Below are 22,012 nucleotides of genomic sequence, written 5' to 3'. Positions count from 1 at the left end.
ATGTCTTTGCTTTTTAATATGCTATCTAGGTTTATCACAGCTTTCCTTCCAAGGAGCAAGCGTCTTTTAATTTCATGGCTGCAGTCACCATCTGCAGTGATTTTGGAGCCCAAGAAAATAAAATCTGTCACTGTTTCTACTTTTTCCCGATCTATTTGCCATGAAGTGATGGGACTGGATGCCATGATCTCAGATTTTTGAAATGTTAAGTTTCAAGTCAGTTTTTTCACTCTCCTCTTTAGAGGCTCTTTAGTTCCTCTTCACTTTCTGCCATTAGAGTGGTATCATGTGCATATCTGAGGCTGTTGATATTTCCCTTGGCAATCTTGATTCCAGCTTGTGAGTCATCCAGCTCAGCATTTCACATGATGTACTCTGCATATAAGTTAAATAAGCAGTGTGACAATATACAGTCTTGATGTACTCCTTTCCCAATTTTGAACCGGTCCATTGTTCTACAGTAAGTTCTAACTGTTGCTTCTTGACCTGCATACAGGTTCCTTAGGAGACACGTAAAGTGGTCTGGTACTCCCATCTCATTACGAATTTCCCAGTTTGTTGTGATCCACACAGTCAAAGGCTTTAGCATAATCAATGAAGCAGAAGCAGATGCTTCTCTGGAATTCCCTTGCTTTCTCCATGACCCAATGAATATGGGCAATTTGATCTCTGGTTCCTCTGGCTTTTCTCAACCCAGCTTGCACATTTGAAAGTTCTTGGTTCACATATTGCTGAAGCCTAGTTTGAAGGATTTTGAGCATAACCTTGCTAGCATGTAAAATGAGCACAACTGTATGAACATTCTTTGGCATTAATACATTAATATGAATTATAATATTAAAAAAATAACAGTAAGCAAATATAATGAAACTAGTGAACTAGAATAAAACTAACATATTTGAGTAAAAACACATTCTAAAGAAAACTATACCTTGGATGTACAAGAATTACAGTGTTCACAGTGTTGATTCTCTAGAGAAACATATCGTTGACACAGTGGGCAAAATCTAAGGAGAAAAGAAAGACTCGATGAAATGGGCTGCATATATTTATACCTATTGAGATTCACAAGGTAGATAAAAGTTCACAAGGCATGTTACAAAAATTCAGTATAATTCAAGTTAAATCCAATATAACATTTTAGGCCACATTTAATAGTAATAAAAGTACTACATGAGTCAAGATGAAAGGCATTTTCACGTTAGATATATGGAACTTTATTTTCAGTGACCAATGTATTTCAAGGTCCCTCTATGATCTTACCTGTACCCTTCTTCAATAGGAAGGATTATTTTGTTAGGTGGGATATTCGTGAAAATACGCACAGGAGACTGTTTCCGTCCCGTCTTTCCATGTTTATAAAGTGCATGATTATCATAATCTACCTAGCATGTAAAAAAAAAAAAAATTAAAAGAAAAATTTCTCAACTGAGTCAACATTTGTTAAGACTCTTTAACCAATAAGTGAACAAACTGATGCCAAGATACAAATTAAATCAGAATATTTAACAAGAAGTTCTTAAAAGCAAGAGTTTACTTATTAGTCAACAGATTCAGAGAGGACTCCATGAGAGTAAAATTGCATTATAAAAAAGGTACAATTTGTTATGACAGATTCATGTTACCTGGAATTAAGAGAAGAACTCTAATCTTGTATCCAATGCAACAGACTCTGCAAGAAGGACTATTACATAATAAGAATTTAGCTTTGAGGGTTAAAAAATTCCACCTTTGATGATCTGTGCCAGGGCAGTTGGGGTGTTTCGCTGTTTGCATTCACTGCATGTCAGTTTTCAGCTCCCTGAGGCTCAGTGCCACCTTGGTTTGGCCCTCCACTGTCACTTTCTGACAGAGCCAGGTCGAGGCCAGGCAGTGGCTCTGCCGCTCACTTGTTATATGACTTCAGGCAAGCCTGCATCATTTTCATCTGGAAAAGGTTACTAACACCTACCTTAGAGTTGCTGTGAAAGTTGAATGAGCCAGTGTATGTAAAACACTGAATTCAGGACCTGGCATATGTTGGCGACAGAAGGATGGAGACACAGAGGGAAATCAACTACAGTTCTCCCCACAATGACTACTTCAAGCATTCACCTGTCTCCTTAATATCCCTAACTCAACTTTCCCTTTCTGCAGATTATCTGGAAAGTAAACTGAAACCAACAAGCATGATTCCATGTAAAATGCATAATCAATGATCTGCTTCATTGATTATTCTGGCTCCCGTCTCCTCCTCCAGCTTATCACCCATAAACATTCTCAGTTTGGTTTTAAAACTGCTGTGAATTCCACCTAGCCACTAAGTCCATCTTTCTTCAGATCATTAACTCTCAAACTGTGGTGTCTGGATCAGCAATATCAGCATCACCTGGGATCATGTTAGAAATGCAATTTCTTGTCCCACCTAGGACCTAAAAACACAAACTCAGGGGGTGGGTGGGCAGCAATCTGTATTTTTAACAAGCCCTCCTCACACACTAAAGTTTGAGAAACACTGCTTTAGATCATCCACGAGAGTATTATGTGATTTTTATAAGCTAAATCCCAACTTTCAAGTAATAAATTGTGTAGATTCTACATAAGATTACACTTGAGAATTTACAACAGAACTAACTCACAAGCTAGCTATTTAATGAGAGAATTGCAAAAATATAAGGCATAAGGCATCTCAGAAATTCCTGTCAAAGTGTCCAAAACTTTGGCCACCTGATGCGAAGAACTGACTCACTGGAAAAGACCCTTATGCCCTGATGCTGGGAAAGATTGAAGGCAGAAGGAAAAGGGGACGACAGAGGATGAGATGGTTGGATGGCATCACCGACTCGATGGACATGAGTTTGAGCAAGCTCTGGAAGATAGTGAAGGACAGGGAAGCCTGGCATGCTGCAGTCCATGGGGTCGCAGAGTCGGACACGACTGAGCGACTGAACTGCCTGAACTGGAGGCACTGAGCACGATGGAAAGAGAGGCCTTTAACGAGAGATTCCTAGGTTCTCCCATGACCGTAGCACTGCTGGCTAGGTGTACAGGGGAACAAATCTAGGAAGACTGATTAACAAGCTTCAGCAGCGGGGGGAAAGAAAAGTACAAGGTGAGGAGACCCAACTAAACGAGAGACAGTGAGGAAAAAAGCCCTAGGGTGTTCTGCACGGTGAGCATACACAGGTCAGCATAGTGAGTCCACAGTCTAGGGTAACCATTAAGAGCAGGTGTGGGCCTACAGCTGGATTACTCAGGACTATAACAACTGTAGTATCATTAACAAGGAAAGGAGACGAGGTTAGATCACTTTCAAAGCTCTGCATTCAGTTGCCACATTTTGAGACATTAATAAAGCCAGTTCATTTCTACTGAAAGTAATGGGGATAAATAGGACTTACAGTTTTACAGACTGGGGGTGTTTATTCAGAAAAGAGAAGACTGGGAGGATTTGATGGCTATTTTATAACTGAAGGGGTGTTATGTGGAATAGAAATTAGAATTCTCCTTCATTGCTTTGGAAAATAGAAGTAGGACCAATGGTTAGAAGTTAATAGGGAGCATATTTTATCTCCATATGAGAAAATTTCCTAATGATTAGAGCTATTAAATAAATTGAGTTGCCTTGTAAGGCTGTAGGACTTTGCTCACTGAAAGCATTCAAGTGAGGCTAGATGGCTGCTTGTCATGAATTTAGTGGAGAGGATTATTACATTGGGAAGTTAGCCTATGCTAAAGCTATGCTTGTTTCCAACTTTAAAATTCTATGAATATATGTTACCTATTAGAGGCTAAGATACAAAAGTAGACTTTACTTCAATCACCTTAAAACAGTACTTTAAGTAGTTTTCTTTTAAATGGTTTAAATTCATAATTTTTCCCTAACGCACTTCCTCAATGTACTCAGTAAATATATGGCACCTTATTAAATCCAACAAAGATATTCTGAACATTTATGAGTGTCATAAGAAAAAAAATTCTTTCCAAGAGAATCTTATGAAGATTTTCAACTGCTGGAAAAGAGTATCTTAGAAAAGACTTTTAGTAAATGGAATACTCCATGCAATAGAATAGATAGCAGATGGAAGAGAGGGGGAAAAAGAACAATTTCTTTATGATTACCCAAGGAGTCAGAGAATGTGTGTGTCAGGAAGGTGGTTGATTACTTGATTTTGCATAACCTAATTGAGATTATTATTATTTTTAAATGTGGGTTTGTTGTGCTAATTAACTATAAACATATGGTATGTAAAATGCATGCTGCTAGGGTAAATTAATGTACCTCTAACATACATCCATATTTCATAGCTTCATCCACACAAATAAACCTCCTATGGAAGTGCTGTAAAGCAAACACAATTTTGCAAATTGCATATCACTAGTGGTAGAGCTGATACACCATTTTCCCATCATTATCCCTGACATTTCACTCACAATGATGATGAGAGGCATTTTCAAATAGAAAATTTCTCCCATGGAACTGATTAATGTGATGAAGTACTGTATAGAAATGAGGGAAAGCACAAAATATCTGCAATTCCTAACTTTTAATTTTATCTATAAGCAAATGTCTTCTGCAACACAAGACTGAAACTAGTTCTATGGAAACCAAGACGTTCAAGTCGACAATTACTCTGCACCTATTATGCTTTAAGTGTCATGCTGGGAAATAAAGATTAAATAAAAAACAGCACATACTTGTATTTTCAGAACTCCCTAAAGTATGTTCTGTTTAATTTCATTATATTCAAAAGATCCCAAGTGAACTCTTCAGCTCCATCACTCAACTTCTGCCATAGCAATAAGGTTTTTTTACATATATATTACGTATATAATATGTAATATATTCATCAGGTTTAAGTCTAAAAGTAAAACTTATCTGCCATCGCTTTTTTGGTTCAATTATTTTATTTTACAGGTAAGGAAATAGAAACGTGGAAAGATAAAGTGACTTCCCTCAAGATTAAAGAACTTCTAAAAGGTTAAAAACCTTACTCCATGTAACCTCTTATTTTAAATACCATATATATAGATACATATAGATATATACAGAGACATACACAGACGTGTTTGTGTGTTATTCATTACTTCAAATCCATTAAATGTTTTGTTTACTATATATTGAGTTTTGAGAATTTCTTGTCACCTTAAAATTTATAATCATTTCTCAGAAATTCCTGTCAAAGTGTCATTTCTTAACATGAAATCAGCCTTGAAAAACTGTTTTCTAATGGGATGATTTTTTAAAATGATAGCTTTTAAAAAAAAAAAAAGCAAAGATCTCTACTTTTAACAATGTCCCAGACTAAGTAGAAACAAGAGATCACAGCATGTTCCAGGTGGAAGGGAAGTGAGATGATCCAGCTCAGATATGGTAAATACAGGACCTGAATCTACCACTCTCTGACCCTGACCCTGTGGCAGACATCACAAATCAATCACGCTACTTTCTGCCACTGAGTCTGGTATTCTCAACAAATTCTCCAGGAAGTCACTGACAATTCATCAGGCTTACGTCTAAAAGTAAAACTTATCTGCCATCCCTTTTCTGGTTCGATTATTTTATTTTACAGGTAAGGAAACAGAGACCTGGAAAGATAACGTGACTTCCCTCAAGATTAAATAGCTTCTAAAAGGCAGTGCTAGGACTCAAACTTCTTCTGACTCTAAATCAGAATTTCTTTTCATTACCAAATCCTTCCTTTCTAGGTCTTAGATAACTATTCTGTATTCATCAAGTGCTTTATCGCTGAAGATTCTACATGATTTATATTTTATGAAGATTCGCAGCATTTCTGCCTTCCTCTAACCTAAAAAGTATTTCTGAAAAAAGAGATTTTGTGTCTTTTTTTTTTTTTACTGTATTGTGGTTTAGGGGCATATAATCATCTCAGACCAAGTCAGAAAGAAAGCCTAATCAAGGTCTATGGGAAAAGACATGTATAGGAAGAAAGGAAACTTGCAAATTTTTCATTTGATGAAGGCAGTTTAATATAAAAGGGAAAAAACTGCCACAAAATGAAGCTAAAGTAACAACAGAAACAAAAGAAAGAGTGCAAAAGGTTTGGAAAGGATAACAGTAAGTCTAGAGAAAGTTTCAAAACAAAAACAAAACCAGAAAAGGTTTACATTCACCCCAGGAGATCTGGCGAAATCTTCTCCCAGTCAGCATGTAATGGGGCAGTAGTTCTTATCTTTAGTAGGAATCACAAAAAAAATGAAGATTTGTTTCCTTTTATAGTTTTATTCTAATTCTTCTCAAAAGTTGGCTTTCTCTTTAATTGAAAACACTGCTTTCACCCTGACTGATATACATGATCTAATTAGAACCTTCTCCCCCAATGCACTGAGTTATATATATAACTACTTTCAGTAAGCTTGGACCTTGGAACTAGCTCTCAAAACTAAAACGCCAACATTTGTAAAAGTTCTTTTGTAGTAACACAGCCTGTCTAAACAAACAATAACTGGTTAATCCACATTAATTGCTCACATCTGCCTTATCCTGGATCTGCCTTCTGCCTCCTCACCATTTCAAACTCTCGCCCACAGTGAAAAAATGGAAATAAGTTTGAGCAAACTTGAAGAGATAGCAAAGGACAGGGAAGCCTGGCATGCTGTAATCCATGAGGTTGCAAAAAGTCAGATATGACCTAGTGACTGAAAAACAACAAAATGTGGATGAAAGTTTTCTGACGAATGATGTGTTTTACAATTTTAATGTCTCAGATACTGTACAAAAGAGAACGTAAGAAAAGTTCTACCCTGACTCTGGGACCATCAGAATGATGACAGTATCAAGATGGTTTCAACAGTGCTGATAGCAATGACCTTTATTCTGCATTTGCTGTGGGTCAGGGACCAGGCTAAGCTTTTTAAGATATTATCTCAAATAATTCTTAAAACCTTATGAGGCAGATATATTGTTACTATGCTCAGGTAACAAGGTAAGTTTCAGAGAGTCAGATAAAATGTGTAGGCCTAGTTATTAAGTGTCAGAACTAGGATTAAAACTCAGTTCCTTTTCAACTCCAGAAAAAGTGCATCAAGGCAGTATATTGTCACCCTGCTTATTTAACTTATATGCAGAGTACATCATGAGAAACACTGGACTGGAAGAAACACAAGCTGGAATCAAGATTGCCAGGAGAAGTATCAATAACCTCAGATATGCAGATGACACCACCCTTATGGCAGAAAGTGAAGAGGAACTGAAAAGCCTCTTGATGAAGGTGAAAGAGGAGAGTGAGAATGTTGGCTTAAAGCTCAACATTCAGAAAACGAAGATCATGGCATCCGGTCCCATCACTTCATGGGAAATAGATGGGAAACAGTGGAAACAGTGTCAGACTTTATGTTTTTGGGCTCCAAAATCACTGCAGATGGTGACTGCAGCCATGAAATTAAAAGATGCTTACTCCTTGGAAGAAAAGTTATGACCAACCTAGATTGCATATTCAAAAGCAGAGACATTACTTTGCCGACTAAGGTCCATCTAGTCAAGGCTATGGTTTTTCCAGTGGTCACGTACGGATGTGAGAGTTGGACTGTGAAGAAGGCTGAGTGCCGAAGAATTGATACGTTTGAACTGTGGTGTTGGAGAAGACTCTTGAGAGTCCCTTGGACTGCAAGGAGATCCAACCAGTCCATTCTGAAGGAGATCAGCCCTGGGATTTCTTTGGAAGGACTGATGCTAAAGCTGAAACTCCAGTACTTTGGCCACCTCATGCGAAGAGTTGACTCACTGGAAAAGACTCTGATGATGGGAGAGATTGGAGGCAGGAGGAGAAGGGGACGACAGAGGATGAGATGGCTGGATGGCATCACTGACTCGATGGACGTGAGTCTGAGTGAACTCCGAGAGTTGGTGATGGACAGGGAGGCCGGGCGTGCTGTAATTCATGGGGTCGCAAAGAGTCAGACATGACTGAGCGACTGAACTGAACTGAACTGAACTCACTCAATGTGTATAGGGCACCTACTATGTGCCAAACATTGTACTGTATGATTATTCACTGTCAAAGGCAGCAGGTGTACCTGAAGTCAGAAATGGCTTACTCAGTTCACATCTCTAGGATATGTCAACTATCTCTGCATTGCAAGTGTCCATATTACAGTAGAAGCATCCTTCAGACAAGCAACAGAAAACTGGATGCCCTAGAAAGGAAAGTAAACCAGCTTTGAGAAGAATTATGAAACAGATTTTGCCTAAACCAGAGCACAAGAAATCAAGGTTAAAATGACTTGTGCTACACAGTTTTGGAAAGGAATCTGTTAATGTGGTTCAACAGCCATGAAAATGTCCATTAAACTTGACAATGTAACTTTTGTAATTCTATTTTAGTTTTAGAAATTTATTTTAATGGAGTTATATACAATATAAAAAAATTCTATGAATAAAAGATGTTTAAAGGTGGAAGCAACCTCTTAAGTCTGAAAAAAGAGAGGATAACAATACAGTCCATTAATGAAATAATAAAGAATAAGATTATATAGCTACATTTTAAAATATACATTTATATAAGGCACCATGAAGGAAGCAGAATTCATATTCATCTGCTATGATTACAAATATGTAAAAGTATTTTCTGAGAAGACTAGAAGTGAATACAGTTGACCCCTGAACAACACAAGTTTGAACTGTGTGGGTCTACTTATTCATGGGTCTTTTCCAATAGTAAATACTATCAAAACAAATTTGGCTGAATCCACAGATGCGGAACCACAGATTTGGAGAAAGTTCAAATACAGAGGGCTAATTATAAGTTATACACTGATTTCCAACTGCACCCCTAACCCTCTGGTTATTCAAGGGTCAACTCTACTTCAACAACCTATTTGCTGTTTGGAGTAGAATTACAGGTAGAATCTGTGCCCTCATTTTTAGTAACACTGTTTCTCACATTATTTCTAAATAATTTTCATAATAGTATACATCTTCAGGATGTACAAAGATTAGAGCCAAGTGCTACAGGAATTATACCTGTTACCTTGTAATAGCATATAATATAATATAATCTGCAAAAATACTGAATCACTACGCTGTACACCTGAAAGTAACACAGTATGGTAAATAAACTATGCTTCAGTTAATAAAAGAACAGAATCAACTGCTGGCTTGGAATGACTAGTGAAGACTTTTACAATTTGGGGGCTGAAAAGCCTTGATCAGAGACTAGTCAACTGCTCAGAAAACTCAAACAGAAAAATGTCATTACAGAAGAAGACACAGTGCCCACTTGCTGACCACACACTGTGATGGCAACAACAGGGTTAAATTCAGAACTCAAGGAAATGAATCCAGGAGAGTGGACGCTAAAGCAGAGGAGCTGAATGGCAGGGACGTGAGGGAGAAGGTCTGGTCAGTGCCCTGAATCAGCACACTCACACCTCAGCATCTTTGCTTCTCTGACACACTAGTTGTTCCGACACGACTTTGGGCAAACCCCTCCTTGGAGCTCCTGGCATCCTCTGGGCAACAAAGTAAAGTGTACAGAAAAAGTGATTTACTTCTCACCACCTCTGAATGGAGAAATCCCATGCTGATAATGATGATCCTGGGGTGCTGCCCACTCTCCTGGTGATGTGAAACATTAGATCATTTAATGCAAAACCAGGCAGAGTTCAGAATTACCGGGAAGCTTGGTAAAATATTTTTTCTTACAGCTTTACCCTCTGATTTTGATTTAGTAGGCTTATTTTGGTACCTAAGAATCTTTATTTTTAATAGGCACCCTAGAGATTACAGACACCAGGAACCACTGCACTAAGTTACATATGATAGAGTTTTAGTGTCTCATACAGCTTATAGTGTTTGCATTTACTAAAACTGATGGATAGTCCTACCAGAATATTTATTTAAGCAGAATATCCACTTCCCAACCATGCCAGAAAACAGAATATTTACTATACCTGGTAATCCAGCATGCAGAAGCTTGGGAAAAACTGACAAATTCGGGATTCAAAAAAATAGGGGAAAATCCAGAATATGGGTAGTTCTTTCTGACTGTTATCTAATGGATCAGAAAAAAACAGAAAAGAAAAAACTGATGTCAGAGAAAACATAAAGAAGAGAGTTGTTACTGAAAAAAATATGGTATTGGGCGAAATTGTAATCCTTCAATACATTTAAATCATACAAAAGGAGAGACTATTTACCAGAGTACCGTTTACAACTTGACTTTTCCCCAAAGTCAATGGAAACATTCTCGTAAATTTAACCACAGCTACACGGGGTTAGCTCAGACAGTTAAGCGTCTGCCTACAACGCAGGAGACCTGGGTTCGATCCCTGGGTCGGGAAGATCCCCTGGAGAAGGAAAGGGAAACCCACTCCAGTATTCTTGCCTGGAAAATGCCATGGACTGAGGAGCCTGGTAGGCTACAGTCCATGGGGTCGCAAAGAGTCGGACACGACTAAGTGACTTCACTTTCACATGGGGTATGTATATAAAAGTTAACTTTATATGCATATCACTGTGGTCTAGGTAAAGGCAAAGATATTACCTAAAAAGTGACAAATAAAAAAAAAATGAGTTTCACTATGAAGCACAAAGGTTGTTGTGACACAGTGGAAGGATTCCTGGACCAGAAGGCAGAAGGCCTTAGATCTGAATCCTTATCTCTGCCATAACTCACTATGCCAGTTTTCAGGGTGGATACATCTTTTCTGAATCATGGGAGATTCTTATTAACAATTCCATCAAAATTAATTTTTATGAGAGACAGTGGACATAGCTATTATTTACAGAACATCTCATACAGGCTGAGCACAATGCTAGGAACTTTTTTATATGTTATCTCTTTACCAATACCTGGAGTCAGATATTAATATAATAATCTCATATCATAGATGGGGAAACCGAAGCTGCAAAATTTAAGCACTTTGTTCAAATTTACTGCAGCTAATAAGCAGTAGAACCGAATTCAAGCCCAAAGGGTTCTTTACTGCTTCCCAACAACAGTGACTTTTCCACTCTGAAAAGGAGACCTCAGAACCAAAAATAAGTAGGATACTTAGCACTATGAGTCACTTTTCAGATTTCATTTGCATCCTATCCCCAAAGCACACTATTTATATAGCACAATTAATGGAGAAGCTTGATCACTTAATTCCTGACACTCTTATATTTATCAATTTGCAGGAAACTGTAAAATGGAAACTGAAAAATGATTAAACTGACTAATTAGGCAATTATATAAAATACTTTGAAGTCCTAAGCCACTTTAAGCTGAATATCCCCTAGTCATTAACCCACTTCTAGAGTCAGGGGTCCATGCATCACTGCTAGGCTACTTGATGGCCAGCCTTCCCAAACAAATCTGTGCACAGTTCAGAACTTTGGCCCAGAGGCTAGGTGCCCTCCTAGAGTTCTGGGTAAGGCTTCTGGAAGATGAAATATAAGGTCCATGAGGGCAGAGGTAAGTGTCCATTTACCACTACATTTCCAGTACCGAAACAGTATCTGGAACATAGTGGCCATTTAGTAAATAGCAAATAAATGACAACAGTTCACTGATATTCTGTTAAATGTTCATGGATAATGCCTCCTTATGCCCACCAAAATAAAATATTTTACTTATGAGCCATTTTTCAAATACATAATTAGAATAAAACAAAGTGTATCATGATAAAGTCAGCATCAAATAAGCCTATTTTTCAACAGAGAACTCAAGGCATGTATATTTTTTCAGTGCTCTGATTCACTAAGGTCTGCTAATATGTGACAGGAAGTAGATGCATATACAAGTTTACTTTGCAGTAAATAATAAATCACACACCTTGGCTGTGACCTTCTTTCCACATAGCAATTAACTTCTTGAATGTAACAGCCAGAGGTTCAACCAAGCCACCAAATGGAGGATCTGCCACCATGACGACTCCTTCACCGTTATCTTCCTGTAAAAATGTCCTGCACACTTCAAGGGCAGCCTGGAACAAACAGAGAAAAAATAAATAAATAAATAAATAAATAAATAAATCAGGACTAGAGTCAGGAACTTCGCCCTACTTTGAGGAGAATGCACTAGGCTCAGTCTCTCTCTTCATCCTGAACTTCACCCACCCTATCACCCCAGAGTCCCTCAGTGACGTCCTGAAGCCTCTCTCATTTGGCCCCATAAGGTTTTATCTTCAGGTTCCTTGATAAATGGGTTTATAAAATTGCAAATTCAAGGACTACACATTTCAAATAGTTAAATTAAAAAACTAAATTTAGTCACCTAAAAGAGAGAAACTCACTATCCATGAAGACTATCTCAAATGCTAAATTCAATTCAACAAACAGAAGCAGGGACTGTACTCAACACTGGAGACACAAAGATGAATAAGACATATTTTTCCTATCTGGTTTGTCCACCACCATAATTTCAATTTAATGAGCCACAAGTCACCAGTTAAACATGCATGTGTTTTTGAATGCCAGGTAAATGGCAGGCATATTTGAACAATGAAAAGTAAATAAATGCAAGTTCACAAATAACAAAGCTTATCCAGGCCATGAAACTGTGTTACTAACATATTTTCCCAACAAACTAACTAAAGTGTTTTTAGTAACTGTCAACATCCATTGGATCATCAAAAAAGCAAGACAGTTCCACAAAAACATCTACTTCTGCTTTATTGACTACGCCAAAGCCTCTGACTGTGTGGATCACAACAAACTGTGGAAAATTCTTTAAGAGATGGGAATACCAGACCACCTGACCTGCCTCCTGAGAAATCTGTATGCGGGTCAGGAAGCAACAGTTAAAACCGGACATGGAACAACAGACTGGTTCCAAATGAGGAAAGGAGTACGTCAAGGCTGTATATTGTCGCCCTGCTTATTTAACTTAGATGCAGAGTATATCATGAGAAATGCTGGGCTGGATGAAGCACAAGCTGGAATCAAGACTGCCGGGAGAAATATCAATAACATCAGATATGCATATGACACCACCCTTATGGTACAAAGTGAAGGGGAACAAAAGAGCCTCTTGATAAAAGTGAAAGAGAAGAGTGAAAAAGTTGACTTAAAGCTCAACATTCAGAAAACTAAGATCATGGCATCTGGTCCCATCACTTCATGGCAAACAGACGGGCAAACAATGGAAACAGCGACAGACTTTATTTTGGGGGGCTCCAAAATCACTGCAGATGGTGACTGCAGCCATGAAATTAAAAGACGCTTGCTCCTTGGAAGAAATGTTATGACCAACCTAGACAGCATTTTAATAAGCAGAGACATTACTTTGCCAACAAAGGTCCATCTAGTCAAGGCTATGGTTTTTCCAGTAGTCATGTATGGAAATAAGAGTTGGACTATAAAGAAAAGCTGAGCGCCGAAGAACTGATGATTCTGAACTGTGGTGTTGGAGAAGACTCTTGAGAGTTCCTTGGACAACAAGGAGATCAAGCCAGTCCACTGCAAAGGAATTCATTGGAAGCATTGATACTGAAGCTGCAGCTCCAATACTTTGGCCACCTGATGCGAAGAACTGACTCATTTGAAGGGACCCTGATGCTGGGAAAGATTGAAGGCAGGAGGAGAAGGGGATGACAGAAGATGAGATGACTGGATGGCATCACTGACTCAATGGACATGAATTTGAGTAGACTCCAGTGATGGACAGGGAGGCCTGGCGTGCTGCAGTCCATGGAGTTGCAAAGAGTTGGACACAACTGAGCGACTGAACTGAACTGAACTAGCGACTGCAAAGTTAACATTAAAAACTGTCCAGTATATTTATCCCTTTTTTGCTTTTGGAAAGATCAACAAGAGACAGACCTATAATACTAGCTCCAGTCTACTGACTTTGTAGTAGCTTTCAAGTATTCATCTATAAAAGCAAATCAATACTTTTAGTATACAAAACAGTAGAAGATTTTAAAGTTTAATGGCATTTGAACTTTAATAAACCTATATGTACATTATAATAAAATATATATTGTTCTACTATTAAATCAACTTAGAAGACCCAATTGAAGAAAGGAAAAATCACAATACCCCAATCCCTTTTCTCTAAGAAAGTATTAACTTCCTCCTGGAAGTACTACAGCAAAGGATGGTGTCAAGAAGGTTAATCATTTTTCAGGTGCTGCCTGGCACTTCCTTAACCTGCCTACACGATCAAGGACTAAAATTGCAGATGATGTTACTGAAAAACCTTCAAATCCCTAAGAGTTATAAGTAGGAAAAAAAAAATGTTAACAAAGCCTGAACATTTAACCAAATTTTTAAAAAAACATTAAAGAGTATCTTTCCAGGTAAGAATCAATGGTGGGGTGTACTCTTCTGAGGGGCCGAGGGTCCTAAGGTTGATCACCTTAGGAAACAAGGCGGAAATAAGACACTCGCGTATGCCACCAAAGCTGACAATAACTTAACTCTTTTATCTCAGTAGCTGGCATTTTAAATAGGCACCCTCTATACACACTTTAACCACCTTAACCATTAAGGTGTATGACATTTTTTATTTTTCAAGAGACTATATTATTTGTTATGAAAAAATCTTGTACAGGAAACTTCTGCTTTTTAATCCAGTCAACTGTGGAGAGCTTCTGTGCAGTGGCAGAGGCTTAGATCCTCAAAGGCATTTGGTGCCTCAAAGGCTTATATGCCTTCACAGACAGGCACCTTGCAGACACTTAAATACTTTAGTGATCGATTATTAGATGGTAATCTCTACTGAAAACCTTGACTCCAAGTAGGTAGAAAAGGGGCAGACAATAAAATAATTAAACAGTAGTTTTCTACAGATCATTCTCTACAGCTGCAGTGCTATTTAGAGGCTGCTCCTAAAACACAGAGAAAGGAGAGCCTGAGTTGGATGACTGTTTTCTTCTAGGAAAGAAAACATGGAGCTCAGTCTTTACAGCTTATTCCAACAGTTATTCTAGAAACTTGCAAGCTAATTCTATAAACTCTCAATAAAACTTACATAGAATTTCCTAGAGAAATGCTAATTATTTGTTATTTTCTTGAAATATACAAAATTGCTGGCCAACTGTTAGGTATTTAAATGTAATTTTACTTGTCTTTATGGTTCAGAATAAAAAGCAAAGTCATTAAGAACAAATAAATGAATACCTGACCCACTACTGAAGCATCAAGCAGTAACAGAAGCTCAGCTACTCCCTCATCTGTGTCACTAGCACGGACAGCATCCCTGAGCTCAAGGCTCCACAATTCCAAGACGCCACACTGGACCCCTGCATGGCAGTGTTCTGCCAGCCCCACAAACTCAACATTTCCAAATGTCACTTACAAACTTCCCCACTCTGTGTTTTGAAGAATGAAAGATGAACTCAGGTCACGGCCCCATGGCATCTTTGATCTCTTCCCCAGCACAGGTATCACCAAGTCATCTTTTTTTTTTTTCAAATGAGGTATAATTGACATGTACACACATAGTAATTACATCAAGTCTGCTGGTTTCCATCAGTAAAATGTCTTCAGAATCCACTTCTTTCCTCTCCTTTTCCTACTGTCACTGCCTGAGGTGAAAAGCCCCTCTTCATCTACTGTCAAGTGATTTTTCAATTTCTTGTTTTCCTTAAAGCTCATCTAATCAGTCCTCAAATTCTGGTAATTATCAACCACATAAGCCCTTCAGGAAACAGTGAAATACATCTAATTGTAACTGCTATTTACTTCAATACTTGGTTTTCATAGCTTTCACTGCTGAACAATGTGTATCCCAATGCTAAATTGATTCTGATGGAAGCAGTACTTCATTGGCTATACCTAGTAAATCAGGAGACTCACTTTTCAATCCCAACCAACAATTTAGAATCTACTTTCATTTCCTAAATGCACAGGTCTTTTGGTCTTCTTGATTTTCAGTCTGTCAGTTAATATCTTAAAGCACAATATATACTTAAGCATAGTTCACCATTAAAAATATATATATATATGTGCATATATGTATGGACATGGGCTTCTCTTATAGCTCAGCTGGTACAGAATACACCTGCAATGCAGGAGACGTCCGGTTCAATCCTGGGTTGGGAAGATCCCCTAGAGAAGGGATAGGATACCCACTTCAGCCAGTATTCTTGGACTTCCCTGGTGGCTCAGACAGTAAAGAATCCACCTACAATGTGGGAGACCTGGGTTTGATCCCTGGATTGGGAAGATCCTTTGCAGAAAGGCATGACACCCACTCCAGTATTCTTGCCTGGAGAATCCCCATGAACTGAGGAGCCTGGAGGGCTACAATCCATGGGGTCACAAAGAGTTGGGCATGACTGAGCAACTAAGCACAGCACAGCCCAGCACATGTGTGGCTATGCTTCAGGTAGTCTTGATAATTTCAAATATTTTAGGCCAGCCTTCTGTCAGGTATGATTACTTGGTTGGTTACAGATTTTATTTTGTAATGGGACTAACAAAGAGTTCAAAACAAGAGTAGAAATATCAGTTCTTATTGCTATGTTGTTTATTCACAAACACATTACTAACATCATACTAAAAGAAGGTTTTTTTTTAAGCCACTCTCCTTTTTTTTAAGGCTAATTTTTAAGAGCAGTTTTAAGTTTACAGTGAAACTGAGAGGAAGGTTCAAAGATATCCTACATACCCCCTGCTCCTGCCCCTCCCCCATTACCAATATCCCCCATTGGAGTGGGACATCTGTTAAAACAGATGAACCTAAACTGCCACATCATTATCACCTAGAGTTCACAGACTGGGGTTAACTCCTGACACTGTCTATTTTTTAACGATTAGCTTAATAAAACCATAAATCCCCTTAACTAGGACATGAAATTTATCAGAGAGGAAGACATCAAACAACTAACCACAGAATTATTTAATTACAGTATTGTAAATCTACAAAGGAGAACCTGACCTTGTCTGAGGGTAGGGGAAGCTGGAGAAAGGAACTTGGAACAGGGTTCTGAAGGATGAGGTGAAATTCACAGGGCAAAGAGGAAGTGGAAGCGGGAGGGAACAGCATGGCAAAAGCCCCTGTGATGGAAAGGCCAGCCTGAGATGAACGTCATATGCCCTGAATGCAAACAGCAAAGCAGGAACGGAAAGAAGACAGGCTGGAGGGCGGCAGGGTCACATCTCACAAGGCTCCATGGGTCTTGCTGAGAAAGTAGGTCTTTACCCAAGAAGCAGTGAAAAGCATGAAAGGTGAATAACATGATCACCCCTGGATGCTTGATAACACTCAGTGAACAAACAAAAGTAAATATCAATAAATGGAAGAACAGCCACCATTTGCTCTTCAGGGACTGTAGAAAAATAATGAAGGAAATACAAGAAAGAAGAAAGAGATAATGGTCATAACTCTTACCTTTCCATCAAAGAAGTGATGGTTAAACATATTATAATGGCAAAAACTATCTTCCATATAAAACTGTGAATACCTGTAAAATAATTTATTACTGTAGTTACTTGTCTGGTCACAGCTATATAGTAAATAAATGTAAACTAAATTTTAAAATTATGAAATCACACCTTAAATAAAATCAATTTCATCATCCTTCAGGTTTCTGAAATAAAGAATACTTTCCCCAAACCTCAAGAAGCTAACAACAGTGGATGAATAACAAACTTAAATTATGGCCCCAAGTTTTAATAAGTCAGTGAGAAAACTCATATACAAAAAACACACATATTCCTATGGACCAGAAGATTATAAATAAATAATTATGTTCCTGATAGATTATTATGCATTTTAAGCTTGAGTCTGTTTGGCAGTTTAAACGTCTCTCATACCTAATAATGTTAAGGAAAATACTGAATCAACATTTCTGCTCAATAGCTGTTATTTTCTTCTGTGGCTAACAAAAAAGGTATTTAATACAGAGGGTTTTTTTGTCTATTGCAAATTAGCTTAATAAAATATGCTTCTTAATACATAAGAAAAAGAATTTATGTGCATTTCATATTTACTGAATTAGTGCCAGGAAAGAGGATATTTATTTACTGATTGAATCATTTTATTCTTCTAACATACTACTTTAAAATGCAATCACTAATGAATGGGAACACCAGCTTTGGGTATTAACACATTATAATTTCTACTAATTTACTAGGCAAATTTTGATTCACACCACATTTATGGCTTAAACTTGCATTTACTTGATTTCTTACAAAACTGAAATTTCTTTCTTCCTTAATTTTATTTGTACTGCCTATCTCTATTTTCCCCATTTATGTCTATGGGTCTTAATGTCTTTCTTGCTGACTTCTGAGGGTTTTCTTTGTGTAATATAGAAACCTCTTTCAATAGGATTCTGAACTTCCATAGTTTTGTCAAAAACAGTTCACACGGGACCACACCATCCTTCTACAGAACACATAAGTTAGGGGAAAGACTGAAAAAAATCATGGACACATACTTACTTATACAACTTCTTTAACCAAATCATGATAGAGGCACTTTGCTTCTACGTCTACTCACAGTTATTTAATACCATCTGCATGATCACCAACCATGTTGAGTATTTAATACAACGGACAAGCCTAGTTTATCCTCTTTCTATTACACCATGACTAAGAGTACAGCTCGAGAGTCAGGGGGCATGGTTTCAAACTCTTAAGTCTCTCAGTTACTAGCTGTATAACTTTAGTAAGTTATTTTACCTATCCGAGCCCCAGTTTCTTCATCTGCAAAATGGGAAAATGATTTCTACCCCATAGGACTAGGTAAGAATACATATGATAATTATGTAAAGTGCTTAATACAATGCTAGCTATAAAGCATATACTGAGATTTCAGGTATCATTATTTTAATAAATACCAGCTATAAAGATTTATGTCTCAATGTCTCTAATATTAAGGAATAAGGTTTATGTCCAAGCAAAATTTCTCCTCCTGTAATCTAAACCCATTTCCTCTTATTCTGTGGAGACAAAAGAACATCTGCTCACCATTCTCAATACAATATCCCTTAATATCATTTAAGATACTGTTAGTACATCTGCTAACATAAATTTAAACTGAAGAAATAAACAGAAGGCTTAAATTACAGAAAATATTTAAACTATACACTGTAACCTAAGGAATACTCCAAAAACTGTGACAATGTCAATTACCATTATTTAACAAATGTCTTCCTCTTTAACCAAATCCCAAATAGCTGATAATATATCCATATCAATTATTTAATTTACATATATATTAAGACTAGTACAGCTGTCGATCAACCATCATTGAGGTGTTCTCCCTTGCACTGCTTTGTGTGAGCAAGTGAAAAATACAATCCCTTTTTAAATGTATTTATTTCTACCGCCCTCTACTTTTTTCACTGCTTCACAATGCAATAGGCATTTTTTTAATTAAAAAAGAAAAAAAAAAAAAGAAAATGTTATTTACATAAAATTCAGCACAGCACACTTGTCCAAAATGTTCTCAGTAGCAGTGGGCAGAGCCAGAGAGAGAAAAAAGCCAAGGTTTCAGCTCTAAGCTTCCATCAAACACAAATAAGGGAGCATAATTATTCATATTTTAAATTACAAAAATTCACTCAACATTACCCTCTTAAAATGAAATTGGCCACAAAGAATTATTCTCTCCATTGAATAACGCAAACAACACCAATCAGAAATGCATACACTTGAAAACTGCTCAAAAGGACATCCATTTAATTTAGCCATTCATTCTCTTTAAATGAGAGCCAGTTACCAAGTATGAAACATGTTCTACACAGGAAATGTAATCAAGAGCTGAATAAAATTAGTTCACAAAATGAACCTAAGAAATTCAGCTTTTTGATATAACTTTATTTGGATGTAGTTTGCCAAACAGAATTTCACATCTTTCATGCTAAAATTGGAGCATACAGAAATCCATCTTAGCAAATGTTAACTTCATATCTTCTTTTTCTTGTTGCTCACTTGCTAAGTCACATCTGATTCTTTGCAACTCCATGGACTGCAGTATGCCAGGCTTCACTGTCCTTCACTATCTCCTGGACTTTGCTCAAACCCATGGCCATCAAGTCAGTGATGCAATCCAACCATTTCATCCACTGTCACCCCTTTCTTCTCCTGCCTTCAATCTTTCCCAGCATCATAGTCTTTTCCAGTGAGACAGCTCTTTGCATCTGGTGGCCAAAGTACTGAAACTTCAGCTTCAGCATCAGCATCAGTCCTTCCAATGAATATTCAGGATTGACTGGTTTGATCTCCTTGCTGTCCAAGGGACTCTCAAGAGTCTTCTCCAGCACCACAATTCAAAAGAATCAGTTCTGTGGCACTCGGCCTTTTTTATGGTCCAACTTTCATATATACATGACTACTCGAAAAACCATAGCTTTGATTATATGTACCTTTGTCAGCAAACTGATGTCTCTGCTTTTTAAAACACTGTCCAGATTTGTCATAGCTTTTCTTCCAAGGAGAAAGAATCTTTAATTTCATGTAGTCACTGTTTGTAGTGATTTTGGAGGCCAAGAAAATAAAATCTGTCACTGTTTTCACCCCCACCCCCTCCCCGCCATCTATTTGCTGTGAAGTGATGGGACTATATGTCATGATCTTCTTTTTTCGAATGCTGAGTTTTAAGCCAGCTTTTTCATCCTCCACTTTCACCTTCATCAAGGGGCTCTTTAGTTCCTCTTCACTTTCTGCTGTTACAGAGTGGTATCAACTGCACATCTAAGGTTGTTGGTATTTCTCCTGGCAATCTTGATTCTAGGTTGTGATTCACCCAGTCTGGCATTTCACATGATGTATTCTGCATATAAGTTACATAACCAAGGTGACAGTATACAGCCTTGACATACGTCTTTCCCCATTTTGAACCAGTCCATTGTTCTATGTCCGGTTCTAACAGTTGCTCCTTGACCTGCACAGAAATTTCTCAAGAGACACGGAAGGTGATCTGGTATTTCCATCTTTATGAAGTTCATATCTTAGATGTTCAGAAAAGGGCATTTAGGACTTCCCTGGTGGTCCAGTGGTTAAGAATTCACCTGCCAATGCAGGGGACATGGATTCTATCCATGGTCCAGGAAGATCTGCCACGCTACAAGGCAACTAAGACTGCAAGCCACAACATCTCAGCCTGCACTCTAGAACCTGTGCTCTGCAACAAGAAAATCCACTGCAATAAGATGCCCATTTGCTGCAACTAGAGAAAGCCCAACCCAGAGACTCAGTGCAGGCAAAAATAAATGGAAGGAGGGCGGGACGGAAAGGAAAGAACATTTACAGCACTATACACAGATCCCTAGAGTTGAGGGATCTGCAGCTCTGCAAAGACCTTCTGCAGGGCAACAACAAGCCAAATTCAAAGTGCCAAAGGAACTATCTACTGCCACACTATACTACACAGGAAGGTTTCCCTGATTTAATTGTGGTCTCTGTGAAAAATGTGAACCAACCCCACACTCCATCATAATGTAAATACAGGCAACAGGCAGAGTTCATTCTGACTAGTAACGTATTTCAATTAAACCGGCTCTCTCTTGGCACTCAATGTTGACCTTTTACAGAACTGACTCAAAAATAGAGTAGCTATCAAAGAAGCTAAGCCAGGAGACCATAGTTCAATACCTCCAGCTTTTGTTTGCAACACACACAGAGGTTTGCCGACACAGAAAGAAAAAAGCATCTGTGTGTTCCATAGGTTATAAAACAACCTTTATCTACATCACCTACTCCCTACTTAGACCAGGGGATTTAACTATAGGCTCAAGAAAGGTGAAGCTGCAAGGTATGGCATTTAAGGCATAAGAGTCAAAGCACAATATCAATCTTTCAAGTTAAAAGTAAACCAGTAATAAGACTTAGAATTTCTTTTGAAACAATTTTTAAAAATTAATGTGACGATGATTAACTTAAAAAAATAATACTAGTAAATCAGATAAGATGCAAAAAAGATTTCTGGAGAACAGTGCACACTGATGTGAATATACTCCACTTATTTCACACTACTGAATGGTATACTTAAAAAACTGGCTAACATGGTAAATGTTATACTATGTATATTTTATTGCAACTTAAAAAAAAAAGCATCAGGGCATGAGCAATGAACAACACAAAATAAAATTTTTTTTAAATTTAATTTTTAAAAAAACAGAAAGAATGAAG

At 37.7% G+C, this 22,012-nt stretch overlaps 1 protein-coding gene across 5 annotated transcripts in view; it reads right to left on the bottom strand.

Annotated features, from left to right (window-relative positions):
• The window catches only part of ZCCHC4 (zinc finger CCHC-type containing 4), a 62,306-nt gene that overhangs the window by 8,382 nt on the left and 31,912 nt on the right, over positions 1 to 22,012 (bottom strand). For 4 of the 5 annotated variants that reach the window (XM_069593798.1, XM_069593800.1, XM_069593799.1 and 1 more), the window contains 5 exons: positions 17,265 to 17,337; positions 11,760 to 11,910; positions 9,892 to 9,992; positions 1,264 to 1,385; positions 932 to 1,007 (listed from right to left, as the gene is read on the bottom strand). In XM_069593798.1, coding sequence (XP_069449899.1) covers positions 932 to 1,007; positions 1,264 to 1,385; positions 9,892 to 9,992; positions 11,760 to 11,910; positions 17,265 to 17,337 — 523 coding nt within the window. Of the gene's footprint in view, positions 1 to 931; positions 1,008 to 1,263; positions 1,386 to 8,016; positions 8,137 to 9,891; positions 9,993 to 11,759; positions 11,911 to 17,264; positions 17,338 to 22,012 lie in introns of all 5 variants that reach the window. The other variant, XR_011257686.1, reaches the window with a different exon arrangement.

The sequence above is a fragment of the Ovis canadensis genome, chromosome 6 (genome assembly GCF_042477335.2).
Source record: "Ovis canadensis isolate MfBH-ARS-UI-01 breed Bighorn chromosome 6, ARS-UI_OviCan_v2, whole genome shotgun sequence".
Lineage (NCBI taxonomy): Eukaryota > Metazoa > Chordata > Mammalia > Artiodactyla > Bovidae > Ovis > Ovis canadensis.
This window is presented reverse-complemented; position numbering and strand designations above follow the sequence as displayed.